At 34.9% G+C, this 21,456-nt stretch overlaps 1 protein-coding gene across 3 annotated transcripts in view; it reads right to left on the minus strand.

The window, feature by feature from the left end:
* Window positions 1-21,456, minus strand: part of LOC150101954 (TAR DNA-binding protein 43-like) — a 129,460-nt gene that overhangs the window by 27,451 nt on the left and 80,553 nt on the right. The window contains exon 2 of one of the 3 annotated variants that reach the window (XR_016549083.1): window positions 10,279-10,400. Coding sequence is in view for 1 of the 3 variants with exons in the window: in XM_090401003.1 (XP_090257129.1) it covers window positions 10,438-10,459 (22 nt within the window). In the remaining 2 variants the exon portion in view is untranslated. Of the gene's footprint in view, window positions 1-10,278; window positions 10,401-10,422; window positions 10,460-21,456 lie in introns of those variants that run through there. The other 2 variants (XR_016549084.1, XM_090401003.1) reach the window with 2 other exon arrangements.

A 21,456-nucleotide genomic window follows, 5' to 3' on the forward strand; every position in this document is an offset into this window, starting at 1 on the left:
CAAGATATAGGTGGATTGATATGGTACAAAGTGGCTTAGACAATAGAAATATAAGATCTGATAATGTTGGAGTCTTAGAAGTTAAGAAGTTAGTAATGATATAAATTTTTCATGTAGTAATATCATATCCTGTACATCCCCCCCCCCCCTTTGAGGATACATGGTAGGAATTTGATGATGATGATGAATTAAGGAACACATGAGTGGTGAGTATTAGTCTGTATAACTTCGTGTATGTCTGTAAATGAATGCTAGAAATATCAGAAAATACAAAGGGGTAGAGATTGTTTCCTTGGTCAATATGTTGGGAGGACCTAAAATTGTACTGTATTTACTCGAATATAATTTACTCGAGTATAACTGAGAGGAAACCTCCACATAGCCTTTAAAGGAATGCAGAGAACCGACCAGGGCTTCTGACCTAATGTCCAATCCTCACCTTCTCGTGGTGCACCCTGTTGGGTATCTACTTTGATACTGAACGAACGAGGATGGGCTGGCAATTTGGGATTTAGCCGAACAAATTGTATTCTTATTGGTTAAACCAAAATGAAAAATGATGGTACAACATGACAAAATTTCATGCCGGCTGGGGCGTCGCCCGGTTAAACAAGGCCCCCGTTGTTTTCGCCAGGGAACCAGGGTGAACAGCGAAAAGTCAGCTAATGGAACAAATCTGAAAACAAACCCAAACTCAACATCACCAGAGTTAAAGATCGGTACTATCAACGTAAGAAGCCTGAATGGCAAAGAAATGGAGCTAGCTGAGGAATTAGATAAGTACCAGATCGACATAATAGGGGTGACTGAAACAAAAAAGACCAAAACTGGTGAGATCTTTCTGAGCAATAAATACAAAATGTTATATTCAGGCAATGACAATCAAGGAAAAGAAGGAGTAGCCATAGTATTCAACACAAAATACGAGGCTAATCTTCTTGAATGGCAGTCAGTCTCAAGTAGAGTAATATGGGCAAATATGAGAATGGGGAACTGGACAATGAGACTTATTTGTGCCTATGGTACCACAGAAGGTTCTACTATGGTAGAAGTGGAGGAATTTTTTGACGCTTTAGAAAAAGCAACTGACACAATGAAAAAGGAATAGTTGGTCCTTGTTGGGGATCTAAATAGCAGAGTAGGAAATGATTGTGAGACATACAGAAATATTTTGGGAAAATTTGGAGAAAAGAGCAAAGCTAATAATAATGGCAAATATCTGTTGGATTTCTGCTCAGGACATGGACTGGTTATTACTAACACCATGTTCCAACATAAAAATGTGCACAAATTCACATGGAGAGAAGAGGCTAGGAATAAGAAAAGTCTCATTGACTATGTTATTGTTGATAGTGATGTTTTCTCCCTGGTGCAGGACACCAGAGTGTACAGAGGATTTGAAATTGGAAGCAATCACTATTTAGTCTTGAGCAGGATAAAATTGAATTTCATATTGAAAAGAATAACATGTAAGAAAGTTTTAAAGCGAATAAAAGTTGAGCAGCTCTCAGATGTGAACTGCAGACTAAAATACAGAAAGATTATTGAAAAGAAAATGAAAGAGTTTGAGAACAGGAATCAAACCTTGGAGATTCAGTGGCAAACTCTGAAGAAAACATTGATTGATTCTGCCAGAGAGGCATGTGGTGAGGTTGTGCGCAAGGATAAAAAAATCAGTACTCCCTGGTGGACACAGGAAGTTAAAGAGGCAGTGAAGGAAAAGAAGAAAGCATATCAAAAGTTCCTGGCAAATAAGTCAGCTTTTACTCTTACAGAATACAGAGACAAATGTAAGAAAGCTAAACAGTGTGTAAAACTAGCTAAACAAAAGTCATGGGAGGACTTTGGCAAGAATATAGAAAATAAATATCAAAAAGGTGGCAAAATATTCTGGAGGTTGTTGAAGAAGCTTAGGAATGGAGGAAAGAGTGCTGTAAAAGGAGTTAGAGATGATAAAGGTGACATGAAAACAGGAGAAAAAGATATCCTTGAAGTATGGAGTAATTACTTTGAAAAACTGCTAAATGAAACAAGCAGTGATGACAGCACAGTGATAAAAAACACTGTGCTGTCATCACTGGATATATATTCCTGACCAGGCATGCAGTCAGGAATATATATCCATACTTGAAGTAGAAAAAGCCATCAAAGGCTTGAAATGTGGAAAGGCAGAAGGAGTAGATGATATTCGACCAGAAATGCTGAAGTATGGTGGTATAAACGTCTTACAGTGGCTGCACTGCATAGTTCAGAAAGCCTGGACTGAGGGACGAATTCCCGATGATTGGAGTAGAGCTCTCATAGTACCCATATATAAAAAGGGAAATAAAACTGCATGTGAGAATTACAGAGGTATTTCCCTACTGAGTGTTCCTGTCAAGATCTATGCAAGTATACTTGAGAAACGGTTGAGAAGAATTGTGGAAGAAAAGCTTGGCGAAGATCAAGCTGGATTCAGGCCAAATAGAGGCTGTCAGGATCAGATCTTCACTTTACGACAAATAGTCGAGAAAGCATGGGAATATAACAAAGATCTGTATTTAAGTTTTGTCGATTTGGAAAAGGCATATGACAAGGTGCCAAGAGAGAAGCTATTCAATACGCTGCAGTTATATGGTGTCAATGGGGCATTATATCAAGCAGTACTTAGTCTTTATATTATTTGAGTTGTAAGTCAGCAGTTAGAATTGAAGGAAGTACAGGAAGATGGTTTAATATTAAATCTGGTGTGAGACAAGGATGTATATTATCCCCTCTGTTATTCATTATCTATATGGATCACATTATGAAGGAAAGTGGTATTAAACATGATATCAAAATTGGAGATGTTAATGTCAGCTCTTTGCTTTATGCGGATGATGTTATACTTCTAAATAAATCCGCTAAAAGTCTGCAAGATTCTCTGACTAAATTGAATAGCTGTTGTAATAGATATGGTATGAAGGTCAGCAATAAAAAGAGAAAGACAATGAAAATAGGCAGAATCATTGAAAATGTCAACTGTGTTGTGAATGGAGAACCTGTGGAACAAGTAAAACATTTCAGTTACTTAGGCACGATTTTTACTGAAGATGGTAAATTAAATATAGAAATAGACAACAGAATCAGCAAAGCTGGTATGGTGGGAAGTAAATTGAATAAATTCATATGGAATAAGAGAGAAATTAGTCGCAACACTAAATTAGCTGTATACAAGACTGTGTTCAAACCAGTTTTAACTTATGGATCTGAGAGCTGGGTCAGAAGTAAAACACTTGACCAAAGACTAGAGACCGCAGATATGAGAGTCCTGAGAAAGATTAGAGGCGTGAACAGATGGCATCAATGGCAATATCATATTAAAAATGAGGATATTAGGAAAGAACTTGACATTGTCAGCATCCAGGAATGCATTAGCAGAGCTAATCTCAGGTGGAGTGGTCACTTAAATAGAATGGGAGAGGAAAGATCAGCAAAACAAGTGTTCTCTGCCAGGTTGGCAGGAAAACGACCCAGAGGAAGACCAAGATATAGGTGGATTGATACGGTACAAAGTGCGTTAGAAGATAGAAATATAAGATCTGATAATGTTGGAGTCTTGACAAGTAACAGACTGATTTGGAGGAAAATTGTAGATAGGAAGTTAGTAATGATGTAAATTTTTCATGTAGTACTGTCATATCCTGTACACCCCTTGAGGGTACATGGCAGGAATTTGATGATGATTTTGCTTTTGGAAACTAAAAAGTTTCACATATACCTTGCACAGGAAAAAAAATTTTAAACACATTCACGTCGGTGCCATAGTAACTAGCTTCTCACGGTATACAACATGTCCTCCCCAATAGCCACTATATTCCAGCAGCAAAAAAATGAGTAGTTTCATTGTATTACTGAATAAGGTACAGAGACATTTGCAGTATGTGTGATATATCTCTTAACAAATAGTGCAATTAGAGAACATATGGGATAAAAACAGCACTAACTAATAAATCACATATCCCCTCCCACAGATCTATGATGTATAGACTCAAGAAAAACCACATGTTGCACCAGCAAACACAATATCTAACTAAAAACTATTGTCCAATTTTTCAATTACATGAAATAAGTGTCTGTTTGATTGCCCTTGATGCTGATGTCATTAAGACAGATCACAAAGGCTAACTTCAAAAAAAAAATTCTACTGCAAATTGAAAGATGCAGAAGCAGCAATAAAATTCAACCGAAAGGTTGAAACTTCGTGAGTTGAGTCACCCGTGTGACGTGGAAGAGGTACACAAACAGTAATGAGAAGTTCCGTGAGAACGATAAACAGGCAAAACACCACCCCATCATGAATGTATTAAAACAAAGAAATATATTAGTAAATGTTACTATGGCAGTTTCAGATATTATGGAATTCAGTTGAAGAGAATTAGCATTTCAACTCAATTGTCAGCTTACCTTTGTTTGGCTATCGTTGAGTTGTGAGATATTTTTGTTAATACTGCACCAATCATATGCACATATTCATAGCTGCTCCATCTCTACTGGCTTACCACTGCTGTCCATTTTGAGCTCCACTTTCACTTCTCATTAGTCATTCATGAAGGATTGTCATTACGTATCTCAAGCCTTGTAAATTACTGGTAATTTTTGCTTGAAATAATGGGAAAGAAGATGATGCTATTTGGGTAGATGACTTTGACAATGCACACAAGGAAACTACTCATGAGGCTGGAAGTAGTGATAGCAAATAGGAGATTTTTGGTAAGTCATACCCATTTTTAGTTTTTTCTTGAAAACTTTATAGTTTCCAAAGATCCCTGCATATATCTGGCACCACAATTTTTTAGCTTCAATTATGGGAAAAAAAGTGCAAGTTATATTTGAGTAAATATGGTAGGCATTAGTGAGACCTGGCTATCAGAATCAAACATACTAACTGGTATCGAGTGTAAAGGGTACAGTATTTTTAGGAAGGATAGAGGGGGATAGGAGAGGAGGGGGGGCATGCTGCTAATGATACAGGATGACTTAAATCCAGTTAGAGTTGAGACCTATGATTGTAGTACTACTACTAACAATATTTCATGTGGCAGTGAGTTTGAAGCCATTACATAGTGGAGTGTTGTTACAGACCTGGTGGATCAGTTGCTAGTGATGAAGAAATGCATCATCATATAGAAAAGATGAGTATGCAAAGAGTAATCATATGCTGCTTGAGGAAGTTGTCCTGCAACAGCTCAATAAATTCATTTATTGAGAGAGAGAGTGTTAGATTTGATTATAGTGTCAGAGGGTGTTTCAGTTAAAGATGTAACTATTCTGCCTCCAGTTGGAAACAGTGATCATGCAGTATTCACTTGGGAAGTGACTAAGTTTATGAATGTTCCATTCAGAAAAAGATTACATACTGAACTACAAAACAGGAAATTATAACCATCTGAGGAGTATGCTGAGTCCAGTGGAATGGGAGTGGTTGCTGAATGGGAAGAATCTGGACAGTGCATGGGAAGCATTTAAACAATACTTAAATGATGCAATATCAGAGTGTCCCCCCGAGAGTTTGAAGAATAAATAAAGTAGGAGTCAAATGAATGTGTAATCTTATTAAGCAAGAGATTCTTAAGAAAAGGATGATGTGGAAGGAATATCATGTATAAGGATGATGTCTGTTATGAAAATTATAAGCAGCAGGCTAGAATTGCATGCTAAAGACAACCCACAAGAACTCTATCAATATGCTGAGAGTAAAAGAAAGAATGAATATGAAAGAATAACTGTTCTAAATACAGATGGCATGAGGGTAACAGATGCAAAAGAAATCAACCTGGTTGTAGGCAACATTGAGCTCATTGCTACTTCTTCACTGGATGAAGAAACTCAGGTGTATGAGGATGAGGTATTAGAGCTGTTGCACAAACTGAATAAGAGTTCAGCAATAGGACTGATAAGATATCAGCAGATCATCAATAGGATATTAGCAACTTCTCACATTCTATAACAATGTTACCATTGAACTAGACAAGGGGGAATGGATACACCATGATATTTTTGGATTTTGTTAAGGCAGAGTACAGCATGGTATTCTGTTAATATTGTTAAGGCAGAATACAGCATGGTAGACTGCTGCATAAATTGGAGAATATGGGTTTGGAGTATAGAATATTAGCGTGGATAAGAGGATGGCTGACTGACAGATAGCAAAAAGTGGTATACGGAGGATGTGAGTCTACAAGATTTAAGGTAACCAGTTTTGTACCACAAGGATCAGTGCTTGGTCCACTGTTATTCAATCTGTGCATTAATGATATAGGAAAGGATTTGACAAGAGACATACAGCTATTTGCTGATAATGCAAAGTACTGATATGCAGTACTTGCAGAATGATTTGAATAAGCTGGAAATGTGGGCATTGGAAAATGGATGTCAGTAAAATCATTCACTTTGGATTAGATATCCAACGTCATATTATATTGGTGGGAATATGCTAGAAGAAATTGATGAGGCTAGGGATCTTGGAGTGTCAGCAGATAGGAAGTTGAAATTCAGGAGCCATGTAGCAAATACAACTCAAAAGATAATTGCAACATTCACATGTAAAGATAAGGATGTTATTTTGCATCTTTACAAGGCCTTGATAAGACCTCACTTGTCTGGTCTCCTGATTTCCGTTGTGATTCTGATATAGTAGAAAGAGTGCAAAGGAGTGTGTTAAAAATGATATCAGGATTGTGGAATACTGATTATGAAGACAGACAGAGAATGTGTAGACTGTAGACACTAGCAAACAGGAGAAAGAGGGAGTGATATGATTGAGACTACAAATTTCTGAAAGGGTCATACAAGATTTCAATTGATGGAATTTTGCAATTTATGGAGGGTGAGGAATGGACATGAGGGCATCCTTGGAAGCTGAGAATGAATGTCGCTAAGAAGGGAGTGAGGGCTAGATTTTTCTCTCATCATGTGGTGCATGATTGGAATGTGTAGTATATGGCCTCCCTCGATGAGTCCCTACTCACTGAAGGTCTCTCTTAATAATAATAATAACTTCCCAAAATGGAGAAAGTTTTATGCAAATATGTTTGTTTGGGTTTGGGTTGTGAATGTGTGCTTCACAGCTTTCCTTGCAGTCTTTCCAGAAAAAACTAACTTGTGTAACACTTTGGTTTTGTTTCACTGAATCCTGTGTTCTGTAGATAATGCACGGCTTGTAAAACCAAATTTGTTGAGTTCTTTAAGTGAAATGTATTCCTACTGTTCTTCAAGACGAATTTATGTAGAACAACCAGTTTGTCCATAATAATATAAACTACAAGAGCAGGGAATTCTGCAAACTCCAGGATAAAGAAGAGGAGGATATTTGTCTTTAAGTGAAATAAAGAAGGTATTAAGTTTACAAACTTTTAAGAGTTGTAAGTTAATTTGTTGATGTAAGTTAATTTGTAAGTTAATTTGAAGGAGACTTGTAAGTTAATTTGTTGATGTAGTCTGTTTTTTTTTGCATTATAACCATTAGAGATAAGGATAGTTCTGACAATAAAACTGTTCTTTGTTTACAAGAGAATCTGTAAAATATGTTTTATGAGCTCTGTTGACTAAAGATTTCATTATGCCATATTTTTGACAAGGGTGATAATATGAGTTTTTACTGTATGTGAGTTATTAATGTATTGACCAGTATGAGTTGGTTTTCTATATGCTAAGAAATGTAGACTACCATTTGGTTGATGTAGAATGAGAACATCCAGAAAAGAAAGATAAAGACAAATGAAAGATTTTAGGGTAAATTTGATTCTTTGGTTTATTGAATTAATTTTTTCAAGTAATTCATGAATATTGGACAAGGAGAAGGAGTTCCATACAGCAAACACATCATCAATATATTCTGTACCAAATCAATGGTTTAGTTGAAAAACATCCAGAATATGTTAGGTATTTTCAGACTTCATATGTTGGACATTCTATGCGGTTGACAATAGGTCCAATGGCACATTTTTTTATGCAAATTAAGAAGGCTATACAGTCTTGGAGCAAAAGCATGATGATATTTTAACCTTTTTACTGTTTCTTCATTCCAAGAATGAACTTTGTCCAAGAGGCTGCTTAAGTTTACTGATCTGTGACTGAGTTGGGTCTCTATCAATGCTTCTCTATGCAGAATGATCTCGAAGTAGAAGAATAAGTTTTCTAAAATAATTTTGTTCTTATCATGAACTGCAAACTGGTGGACTTTTGTGGGCCTTAGTAATTACGTTTTAGAGAAAATAAAGCTTGAAATACTTTTTTTTTTTTTTTTTAGATGGATCATATTTAGGAGATATTTTAAAAAAAATATACACTACTTGAAATCGAAGTTTACTCACTAAATTATATGAACAATTACAAAGGCCTGTATGCAGAGTAGAATACCCTCCCATGATGAGTCCTGGGACTCCCTGGAGGTGTCACGTAATAATAATAATAATAATAATTTATATTATCATGAAGTCTATGACTGGAATGGTGTTTTGAGCTAATCATCATCATCAAATTCCTGCCATGTGCCCTCAAGGGGTGTACAGGATATGATAGTACTACATGAAAAATTTACATCATTACTAACTTCCTATCTACAATTTCCTCCAAATCAGTCTGTTACTTGTCAAGACTCCAACATTATCAGATCTTATATTTCTATCGTCTCAATCCACCTATATCTCGGTCTTCCTCTGGGTCGTTTTGCTGCCAATCTGGCAGAGAACACTTGTTTTGCTAATCTTTCTTCGCCCATTCTGTTTAAGTGACCATACCACCTAAAATTAGCTCTGCTAACGCATTCCTGGATGTTGACAATGTCAAGTTCTTCCCTAATATCCTCATTTTTAATATGATATTGCCATTGATGCCATCTGTTCACGCCTATAATCTTTCTCAGGACTCTCATATCTGCGGTCTCTAGTCTTTGGTCAAGTGTTTTACTTCTGACCCAGCTCTCAAATCCTAATGGATAGTCTAATTCTTTTGATAATGCTGATATTTTGTCATTAGATAGAGGATTGCTTGATTGAATTACTTCACAATTACTTTCCTCCTGATATTGTAAAATTATTTGACTGTCATTAATTCAAAACAGCTACCAGAACAAACTGTACAAACAAATACATGGAACAGCTATGGGGTTTCTCCCTTTCCCCAACTCTAATTATTTCAAGGAACTGGAACATTTTAAACATATTCTGAATGTTTTTTCACCTAAACCATCGATTTGATACATATATGTAGATAATGCATTTGCTATGTAAAACTCCTTCTTGTCCAACTTCATGAATTTCTTGAAAAATTTAATTCAATAAACCCAAGAATCAAATTTACCCTGGAATTAGAAGATAACAATTGTCTTCCTTTTCTGGATTCTACATCAGTAAGTTCTCAGTATATAGAAAACCAACTCATACTGGTAAATACATTGATTCTAACTCAAATCACCATCCTTGTCATAAATATGGTATAATAAAATCTGTAATTAACAGAGCTTATAAAATATATTCTATAGATTCTCTTCTAAACAAAGAGCTGTTTATTATCAGAACTCAGAACTATTTTTATCTTTAATGGCTATAACACAAAAACTATCGAAAATAATAAATAATTATGGCTGTCGTCTTAACCTACCTCAAGAAGAAATTACCAGAATTTGAATTCCATGTGTATTTTTGGTCTATAATTTATACAGTATTATTACAGTATTCCAGAATAAATGAGATTGTAAATCTGGATAAAATTCTTTGAATTTGAGCAATACCGAGAAGAACAGCGGACGATCAGGATAATTCCAGTTCACAAGAAAAGACTTAATTACAAGCTAAAAATGGTTAGCAAAGATATAAGGACAAGAGGAAGTGGTGGAGAGGATTCAGAGGCAAGCAACCAAGATGGTGAGTGGTCTGTGGAGCATTCACTATGAGGAAAGACTGAGGGTGTGTAGACTACAGAAGTTGGTTGATAGGCTAAAAAGAGAGGATATGATAGAAACATTTAAGTTACTTAAAGGGTTTTATAGGATTGCTGCAGGGGAAATGTTTCAGCACTTGGCTAGAGGGGGCAGAACAAGAGGTTATTCCTGGAAGTTGAGTAAAAGTGTCTTGTGAATGAATGGAATAGGTTGCCTGTCAGTTTTAGTGCTTTGTCTACTAATAGGTTCAAGGAGAGGTATGATAGATTGTGTGGATAATGTGGGTCTCCTGCAATGAGCCTTCAGACTCTATGGAGGTGCCCGTGCAATAATAATGATAAATTCGAATCACTGTTAAGATTTGTAGAATTACTTACCTCACTAAATGAGAGACAACAGTTCTAACATTTTATTTTCTTGTATTGCACCAAATGCTGAAATTTTGTCCTGGAATGTTAGTCATGATGATCTAGAACTTCAGTTATAATACTGGATATCACTGAAGAGAGAGAGAGAATTCTCATTAAGTAAAAGCTTCATGCTATGTTTGGTGAAAGTCTAAAAAAAAAAAGAAGCTTCCTACATTCCAATTTCAACTCTGTTTAAAAAAAATAAGTAAATAATAATAACAACAAGAGTAATTTAACCTACATGAAATGCGTGTTGGACAATTCTTAGAGTTTCAATACCTTAGATTACATTTAGTGTGTATAAAATATACCACCTCTTAATACTCCTACAATATAGGAATATTAAAAGATGGTATATACTGTATTAAAAATAAAATAAAAATAAAGAAAAACAGTAAGTATTTAAAAAAAAAGAAGAAAAAAAAAGAACATAGATAAAAAACAAATAGAGACCAACGTGAACAGGTACCACCATATGGAAATAATGATAATTTTAAGACAGAAGAGCGTAAAAAAATACTTTAAGTTACTTGAAACTTATTCCAAAACCCTACAATATCTATGGACTGCTCCATGAATAAAGATGAGATCCATTGCTACAGATCTTTCTCTCTCTGAGTACAGAGAGAGAAAGAAATCCTAAGCACATTTCAGTAAGATATTTTCAGGAATGTATTTTACAAAAACAAAGGAGAATGTTAAAGAATATGCTTTGATGCACTTTATTATGTTCCACCTTTCAGGATGCCACAGAATATCTGTGAAACATCAATGACATACAAGACAGACTCAGAAATTTGGGGAGAAACATATTTTAAAACAAAAATGTTTCCTCCAAAGAATAAATGTCCAAATTTTAGTTGTTCTTTTTTCTGTAATACAATGTTTTGATTACTGTTAATGTTATAGTTCATGTATTCTTAATATTTACTAGCATTATTATTATTATTCCAAGGTACCCACTAGCTGTATTTATTTCTGGTATCCTTTTACATTTGCAGTACATAACCAAAATTATAATAGCATATTTGATAATATATAACAAAAAAAAAAAAATGCCAATGAACTAATAACACTAATAAATATAAATACAAATGTTTTTTTTTTCTTTCAAGTCAAACAAGCAATATGACTAAAAATTCTGAAGGCAACTGAGAGATTATGAAATTACAAACTTCTGAAATGAGATGTCTTGGTATTACATTTACACATGATCTTGCCCAAGGACATATTTTCCTTTCTTACTTCTAATGAAGGATATCACTGCACTGAAAGATGTTTTAAATTACTGGTTTTGAAACAGATAGCAGGTAGAAACCCACAAATACAGAATACTCGGTAGCTTCATGTTTGGAAGTTAACATTTTTATAAGAACTCAGAAACTAAGCAAAGAGTTTCTGCTTGGATATGGTGAGAACCAACAGCTCAAAGTGGTAGAAGGCAGCAAAATCCTTAAATTAAAAGGCTCATATGGCTCTTGGACAAAGTTCATACTTTTATAAGTAATACAATACTAAGGAAACTAATTAAGATTGTTTGCAATTTCATAACATCTCAATTATCTTTAAAAGTTTCAAAGGCAAACCAAACTATTTGCCTGATTCAGCCGGCAAAGGTTGGTCGATTGGTAGAGCCTCTGCTACTAATGGCTCAGTTAAATAAGTTTGAGCACGGTTAGTAGTTGGAAGGGGACCAATCGTTCGATGCTGTTGTCACACTCTCCCTCGATGAGTCTTTGGACTCCCTGGAGGTGTCAAATAATAATAATATCAATTGTTCTGATTGTGCACCTCTTTTGCAGATACATCCTGTCCTCTACCCAAGAAACTCGGGATTTCTAAATTGCACCAGAATATTAGAATAACGGTTTAATACACAGGGCGGTCCATGAGTTGCAAACGGGTTTAAACATTTAGTAACTTTTTTAATTTATTAATTATTTTATTCTTTTTTTTTTTGTTATAATGAAATACACAACCTGAAGATTTTTTTTTATTATTAGTTATGAAAAACCACATCATGTAAATACCTTCCATTTTCAGGTTCAAAGGAATCACCTATGAGGGTACCAAAAGAAAAAGGTGTGGTGTGAACAAGTCCTACAGTCCAACAGCTGAAGACAAACATTCATGCAGAAATTAGAGCATTGCAACCAGAAACATGAACAGCTGTCATGGAACATGATGTAAAAAGGTATTTTTATTACAAGGTCTGTCTTTGTGAAGCTAAAAATGGAAGGCATTTATGTAATGTGGTTTTTCATAACTAATAAAAAAAAATCTTCAGGTTCTGTATTTCATTATAACAAAAAAAAAAAAAAAAAAAAAAAAAAAAAAAAAAGAATAAAAATAATTAATAAATAAAAATTATTAAATGTTTAAACCTCTTTGTGACTTATCGGCTACCCTGTATTTGAAGTTATTTTAACAATATTTTAATATCAACTTTTATTATTATTATCAACACCCAACCTCCATGGAGTCGGAGACTCACTGTGGGAGGTACTCACTATTGCATACAATGCTCATCCCACGTCTTAAACTGATTCAATGTGTCCACATCCACAACACACTCAGGCAATGCATTCCACTCGCCAACCACCCTCCATGCAAAGAACCTGCTTCTCACTCCTTTACTCACACCCTCCTTATACAGTTTCCAGTGATGTCCTCTTGTTCTACTCATCTCTCCCATTCTATGAAAAATCTCTTCCATGTCAACCTGATAACAACTTCTGACCAGTTTATATGTCTCAATCATATTCCCTCCCTCTCTTTTTCCTATTCACGAGGCTCTGCAACTTACATTCTCTCAATCTGTCCTCGTACTCCCCATTGCAAAGACCACTGACTACATTTGTGAATCTTCTCTGTACCCTTTCCAACATATCCTCATCACCATGAAAACCCAGCGACCAAATCTGTGCACAATAATGTCTTTGAATCATAACCTCTCTATTTCTGCATGTCAGGGTTCTCCGCATTATTGCCATTATTCGATGTGATGTCTTCACAACTTGTGCAATGTGGCCCCTGAATTTCAGGTCCTTGTCCATCATCACTCCTATATCTCTCATCTACTCTACTTCTGTTAAAGTTTCCCCACCAAGTGTATACTTTGCATCCCATTATTGCTTTCCAAATCTCAAAACCTTACACTTGACAACACTGAACTGATGGTTCCACTTACCTGCCCATTCATGCAATCTACTCAAGTTTTCTTGTAAAGCATTAACATCAGCCTGACTGTGCATTGCTCTCCCCAGTTTTGCATCATCTGCAAACACTGGATATCACTAGTTAAACCCAACCCAATATCATTACCATACAAATTTAACAACAATGGCCCCAAAACTGACCCCTGGGGCACAACACTGGTGACCTTTCTCTTCCGAGATACTGCACCCCCATATACAACTTTCTGATACCTATCTGACAGCCAGTCACTGATCCAACACAGAAGTCTGTTATCCAATCCCATCTGTTTCAATTTATTTAAGAGCTTGTCATGTGACAGTCTATCAAAAGCCTTTGCAAAATCCAAGTACACCATTGTATATGCAACTTATTTATAAGTAAAAGGCCAAACATCAATTACATATAAAATTCTGGATGTGAGGAGGTTTTTTTCCTTTTTTTTTTTTTTCTTCTGGGCATTTGACAAGCTGGCATCATTCTTTATTCCTAATATTTCATTTGAAAAGTAAATTAGTAATGCATAATATGCAATCTCAATAGGTTTTACAGGATTAATATGATTGACACAGATGATAATGTGCTCCATTGCTTTACACCTGATTTTACATCAAAACCATTTCCTTGTAACTCCTTCAAATTGCTGACCTAACACACTTGTTACATAATGGTCTGTATCCTTCTATATTCTTTTAACCCTATAAATTCAGTATTTTGAACAGCTTTCATCTTAGAATCTCATCACATAGCATTTCCAGATCTACAAAACTTAAGTACAAATCCTTGACTATAATAATTTCTTGACTATTTATCATTAAGCAGAATTTTTGACAATCTCAATTTGGACTGAATCTGGTTTCTGCATAAATTTGACCTGGAACAATCAGTAGGGAAATTCCTCTGCAATTCTGACATTCAAATTTTATTTCTCTTTTACAGATGATTACTATAAGCCCCATCTACTTCAATCATCTACAATCTGACTTTTTGAATTATGCAGTATAGCCACTGTGAAACATTTACTACTCACATAAATTTGACCAGAAATGCTCATATATAATATTTGAGCATTTCTGGTCAAACATCATCTACACCAGACTGTCTTTTCACATTTTTCTCTATATTCTTAATGGTGCATTGCTGAATACTTGCCAGGAACTAACTTTCAATAGAATTTCTTCTTTTCCAAGATTAGCTCTTAAGTTTAGAAGCCATCATTATGTCTTTTTTTTTTTTTTTCATCCTCAGGAAGCTTCACAGTATGTGAAGGATGAATCAACCAATGTTTTCTTCAGATCACCACTCTCAGTTTGTCTTGTTTCAAAGATAACTTAGTTGGTCTCATATGGAGGTTGCAGGGTCTTTCCTTCTGCCAACTCTGGTTTTTCATTCCACAAAACAAACAAACTAGCCAGAAGAGCACACTATTAACAGACATAATACACTGACCTCATAGTCTTAGTTGCTTTGACCAAAACTCCAAAATAACCAAATAGTTCTGGTTTTGAACTCCTTCGCTTTTCTCTTCTAAATATTTGTATATTTGGGTCCATGGTACACCTCTGAAAGCTGTTCAACTTTGATTCTATTTAAAACTTGCATACAATGTGTCATTTTTATCTTGCTCAAAATTGTAATACTTTCTCTTTCAAATCTTCTGTATCCTAAATCAATAAGAATATATCATTATCAATAACATAATAATGCTTATTTTGTGTATGTATGCACACTCTTCTATGAGAATTTATGTACATCTTTATGTTTCATCATAAAGATGTGCATCATAAATAGAAATGTGGGGTGCTTATCATTAGCTGTGCCCTTTTCTCATTTCCTATAACATTTCTGTAATTTCCTATTCTAATTTTAGGTTTGGTTTCCAACAAGCATCATGTTTTACTTTATGTTTGCTGCCCTCTCTAATGGCTTCAAAAATTGCTCTACTTTTCTACTAAAACTTTCTGCAGAACTGAATGCAAAAATAAGTCTCATTGTCACATCACTCCACACGAAACTGAATACAATTCAAGAAGTTTTATTTTTGTATTTAATGTTGAATACTTGATCACATTGTACCACCTTATTTATGAGTAGCTTAAGTCAATATAGAACATAGTTCATTTGGCTAGCTCCTAAATAGCCAGCCCATCTTCATTTGTTTAGCGGTCATTACTAATTATCCAAGTGGATAATTAGTAATGACCATATCACAGGAAGATGAGAAAGTCAGAAACTTAATCAGAAACCTATCATTCTATATATTACTTCCAAGCTATGTGGTAGTCTCCTTCAGTTATTCAGCTTTGATTTTTAAGCAATTCCATCAGCACAATCAACGTATTTAAATAGATTAGTGTGAACCTATTATTATTTTTTTTTTTTAACAATAATCTTATACATAAAAAGGTTGAAAATATATACTACATTAGTGCTATGAGTCTAATGTGGTAAAAGACTAATAAGCTTGGGATTGTATTCAAGAGAATTTTTGTTATCTTTTATTAAAGATAACAAAAAAGATATGCTGGCAAAGGTTGGTCGATTGGTAGAGCCTCTGCTACTAATGACTCAGTTAAGTAAGTTTGAGCGCGGTTAATAATTGGAAAGGGACCAATCGTTCGATGCTGTTGGCACACTCTCCCTCGATGAGTCTTTGGACTCCCTGGAGGTGTCTAATAATAATAATAATAATAATAAAGTCATAAATTAGCAAAGTGGTGATGTTACACCAGGCAATAAAAAGAATCATCTAAATGCACTTTCTAAATAATTATTTGGCAGACACTTCTCATGCAAGTATTCAATGCCATTATAATAACTTTTATTATTATCATTTGACACCTCCAGGGAGTCCATAGACTCATTGAGGGAGGGCACCTGCTCTACAACTCTGTCTCCACCAACGTCATCTACCATTGGTGTAGTTGCGATCAGTTGGTGTAGACAGTTGTATAGCAGGTACCCTCCCTCGATGAGTCCATTGACTCCTTGGAGGTGTCAAATAATAATAATAACTTACAATGACCCATGAATTCACATTAGCCAAAAGATAAACATAATAAATTAATTTTCAGGCTTCAGTAACATACTTGAGCTTTTCCAAACTGGAAAATCAATTTAAAAAAGCACTTAAATGGGAGCTGCTCAAGGGATGATATCTCATCCAGAATAAGCAAACTTTAACTCAATTAAATGTAACTTAACTGTTTGATTGGAACATTCATTTCCTTCTTTCTTGTTCAGGTGGTATATAATTATTGTATACAAAATCTGATGTTCTTAGTATACTTGCATAAAAGCCAAACTACTCTATTAACTTTTTCTTATTGCAAAAGAGAATGTAATGGTAACGTAACTTAAAAGATATGAGTTGAATATGTGTATGAAGGTGGAGTATATTGTGATGTGGATGGAGACCGAACAGATATATGTAGTAAGTGGTGATAAAGCTGATTGGACAGGTGTGGTGGGGAAATCATGTGGGGAAATATGTGGCTTGGATAGGAACTGGTTATAGATATACCCAAAATGAACTGCTGCGTTTGTTTTCAAATGTTAGAAGTATCAGAAATAAGGTGGATGAAATGATTTCAGTGATTAAGTTTATTTGCTCCAAAATCACTGGAATAAGTGAAACATGATTGAATGAAGATGATATTGTAACAGGAATAGAAATGGAAGGATATAATCCTTTTTGCAAGGATAGAAAGGAAAAGGGAGGGAGGGAGAGTGCTGCTGATGACAGCAGAGGAATTAAGTCCACATAAGGTAAACATGCAAGAGAGAAATAGTGGCAATGGTTATGAGGCAGTGTGGCATAATGTGGAGGTTGAGAGGAACACATGTTTAGTTGGATGTTGCTATAGGCCTGGGAATGTGCAGGGTGATTATAACTATTATGGGCGATTTTAATTATGGCAGTATAGTTTGGAATGAAGAGATAGTATTTGGGAATAAGGAAAATGAATTTCTAGAGTTCTTGAGAGATAACTGTCTCAGGCAGGATATAAAGGAGGACATGCAAGGATCAAGAGTTCTTGATCTGATCATTTCATCAGAGGATGTAATTGGAGGACGGGGGGGTTCACACTTTCCTCTAGTTGATGAAAGTGATCACCTGTGTTGTGGATAGACATATGCAGACTTTTGTGAGGAAGGATATATGTGGAATTATAAGGCTGGTGATTATGACAAGCTTAGGAGACAGCTTGGAGCCATAACATGGAATGAGGAGTTGAGGGGTAAAGAAATAAATGCTGCATGGGAACTGACAAAGAAATACATAACAGCATCAATGTGTGAATGTATTCCAAAGGCCAAAAGGCTGAATAAGGTAGGAGTAAAATGGATGAATGTGGAGCTAAAGCATGAAATCTGGAAAAAGTACTTTAGAGGAAATAAAAGATGAATAATGGCAATAATCAGTTACATGATTATTGTTGCAATATAAACCATAGAGAGTTTTTTTAGATATGTGGCAAGTAGAAGGAAGAATGATCATGGTAAGATGATGTTAATGGATGAATGTGGTAGAATATTAATTGTTGCAAGCATTGTTAAGATATTCAGTGATCAATTTATAAGGGTGTTTCATTCTGATCAGGATGAAATCACAAGGAACATAAGTGTAGAGGACATAGGAGAGGATGGCTTAATTGTGAGTGAGCAGAGGTATTTGAGGATTAAATAAACTTGATATCAATAAGACAATAAGATTTGATATCACCACACATCTTAAGGGAACTGGCAGTAGCATTGGCACACCTGTTTAATAAGTCTTGCAACAGCACAAGGGGAATAGAAGGAAGGTAGAATTGTTCCACTGCATAAAGGTGGTGATAAGGCTGTAACTTCAAATTACAGGCCGGTTTGTATATCTGGGGTTGTGGTGAAGGTAGGATACAGAAATGGATTGATAACAGACGTAGTCTCTGTGATTATCAGCATGGGTTTGTTAACAGGCGATTATGTTTCACTAACTTACTTATGTACTATAACAGGTGATAAATACCTTGGACAGTGGAGATGCACGTACAGTGGTATACTTGGATTTTGCAAAGGCTTTTGATAGACTGCCACATCACAAGCTCTTAAATAAATTGATATAGATGGAATTGGATAACAGACTTCTGAGATGCAGAGGACTCTGACATGCTGAAATGGAGAGGTTATGATGCCATTGTATAAGGCCTTGATCACGCCTCATGTGGATTATTGTGCACGCATTTGGTTGCCAGGTTTTCATGGTGACAAGGATTGCTGGAAAGGGTCCAGAGAAGATTTGCAAAGGTGGTCAGTGGTCTTTGGAATATGGAGTACGAGGATAGATTGAGAGAGAGAATGTAAGTTGCAGAACCCCATGAATTGGATGGAGAGAGAGAGAGGGGGGGATATGATTGAGACATATAAGCTTGTCAGGGGTTGTTATTAGGTTGACATGGAAGATTTTTCATAGAATGGAAGAGATGGGTAGAACAAGAGGACATCACTGGAAACTGTATAAGGAGGATGTGAGTAGAGTGAGGAGCAGGTTCTTTACATGGAGAGGTGAATGCAGTGCCTGAGTGTGTTGTGAATGTAGACACACTGAATCAGTTTAAAGCACAGTCGGATGAGCATTGTGTGCAATAGTGTGTGCCTCCCATGATGAGTCTCTGACTCCATGGAGGTCAGATGTTAACAATAATTCCATCTTGGGAAAGTATTTATACAGTTGTAGGAATGAATGTATAAAGGTGAAAGACAATCGCAAACATCCATATCCATGGCAGGATTCGAACCTGCAGCTTTTTGACTGGAGAGCAGATACGCTAGCCACTCAGCAAACCAAGACCAGCTGTTGCAATAAAGAAATAAATAAAACTGAACATGAATAGAAATTTACTAAAATAAAAAAGCCAAAAGGCTTCAGTTCAGCGATGAAAATTAACATCGCTGAACTAAAGCCTTTTGGCTTTTTTATTTTATTTACACTCCATATCACTGGAGAAAAATATACAGAATATAATAAAGCAACGTGGTACAGAGAAAAAAAAAGCCTTTGATCATTTGGCACAATGCTTTCTGGAAAATTCTAGATAAAATGACCAACTGCATTGTTGTACTCATCTTTTGAAATTACAGTTGCAATGAAAGAGAACTACAGCCCTCCTTCTAATGGAGTGTGACATATATCTTTTTCTCACAAGGTATCACCAATGTTATTTAATTGCTTCCTTGAATGTTGTGATATTGGAGTGATAACAATAGAAAGAATTATAAATCATCTAGTTTTGCTACTCTTGATTCTAAAATTGGCTGATGATACTGATCTAGTGGAAAACAATCAATATGCTCTTAAAAAATACAGCTTAATCATATGTACGCAAAAATCAATAATAATGATAAATTGTGCTTCTGAGCTACAAGGAAATGCTGCAGAAAGTGAAGAAATCCTACTTGAGGTTAAATTTATAGCAAGACCAGTTTAAATACTTGGAATTATTTTAATAATCATCAAAAAAGGAAGCACAAGATATTAGAAAAAAAACTGCAACAGCAACAACAGTGCTCCAAAAACTAAAACTATTATGTTCAGATTAACTTCTTATCAAGGATTAGGTATTGGTCTGTGCCGGCTTCAGTGGTTTGCCATCTTACAGCAGGTCTCTCTCTCTCTCTTTCCCCTTTGGTCTATATTTATCTAATTTCTTTTGGCAGCAAATATCTTTCCAGTTTCTCTATATTTCTTGATCTTTTCATTTAAGTTGGAAATACTCTCTTCTAATGTCTTTATTTTTTTTATAAAGTTTAATTTTGTGTATTATTATTATTATTCGTGACACCTCCAAGGAGTCCGAAGACTCATCGCGAGAGGACACCTACTGTACGATTCTCCGTCTCCACCAATACACCGAACCTCTACTACCAATCTACATCAACGGCATCTATCGCCCACCACCACCAGTATTTTTTCATCCTTTAACTATTCTTAAAAATCTCATTTCTGTTGCTATTTTTTTCTTTTCATCTTTTCTTTTAACAGTCGATATTTCTGAACCATATAATAGAGTGGGATTGGCCATTACTTTATAAAATTTACACTGGGTCCCTAGTTTTTTTTTTTTTTTAATTCAGTGTCCTTTTAATTGTTCAAGAGATTTTCTGAATGTTATTTTTTTCATCAATATCTTTGTCTTTTAGAGATATTATTATACAACCCAAATAATTAAACTATGTCATCTGTTCTATTATTTTACTTCTATGACAATTTTTTATCTAATATGATCTTGATCCTTAAATACTATGATTTTTGTTTTCTTTTGTGAAACCTTTAAATGATACTGTTGGTTTATTATTCTATATCTTCATTCACTTTGGCTTATTTTAGGTAATCTGTTAATTGTGACTGATATAATATTCTAATACTTTCATCCTGTAGTATACTTTGTATACTTGGTTTTATTTTTATTTACTTCTTTTTTCCATTTTGTTAGTATTTCTATTTTAGAATCTACTAAATAATAATGACAGGAGATACACCATGAATGTCACAACTTTTCTGATGGCAATTACATATACAATGTGCTAATACTTGCTGAGTGGAGGACATACGAAAATGTGCTTAACATTCAGTATGATACAAGTAACATACAGTTTTCTACTGAAATTTTTTTATAAATGATTAGATAATTATAAATGAAATAACCAATTCCAAAATAAACTAAAAACTGCATCTAATTTTAACTTTTATTAATCTTTTATATAGATAATGTGATATGGAATTCATTTAACAAGAATGTTTACATCAGCTCTTATATATAATTTTTACCTTTACAAATATTTTATCTAATTCAGCATTAAGGACATCGTTGAGGCACCATTTCAACAAATTTATTTATGAATATCTTATCATATACTGAGTAGTACTTTCAAATTAGTTTAAAAAAGGAATTACAGATTATACTTAAT

This window comes from Typopeltis vanoorti, chromosome 11, assembly GCF_054136105.1.
Source record: "Typopeltis vanoorti isolate ZY-2024b chromosome 11, IOZ_Tvanoo_1.0, whole genome shotgun sequence".
In the NCBI taxonomy this organism is placed as follows: domain Eukaryota; kingdom Metazoa; phylum Arthropoda; class Arachnida; order Uropygi; family Thelyphonidae; genus Typopeltis; species Typopeltis vanoorti.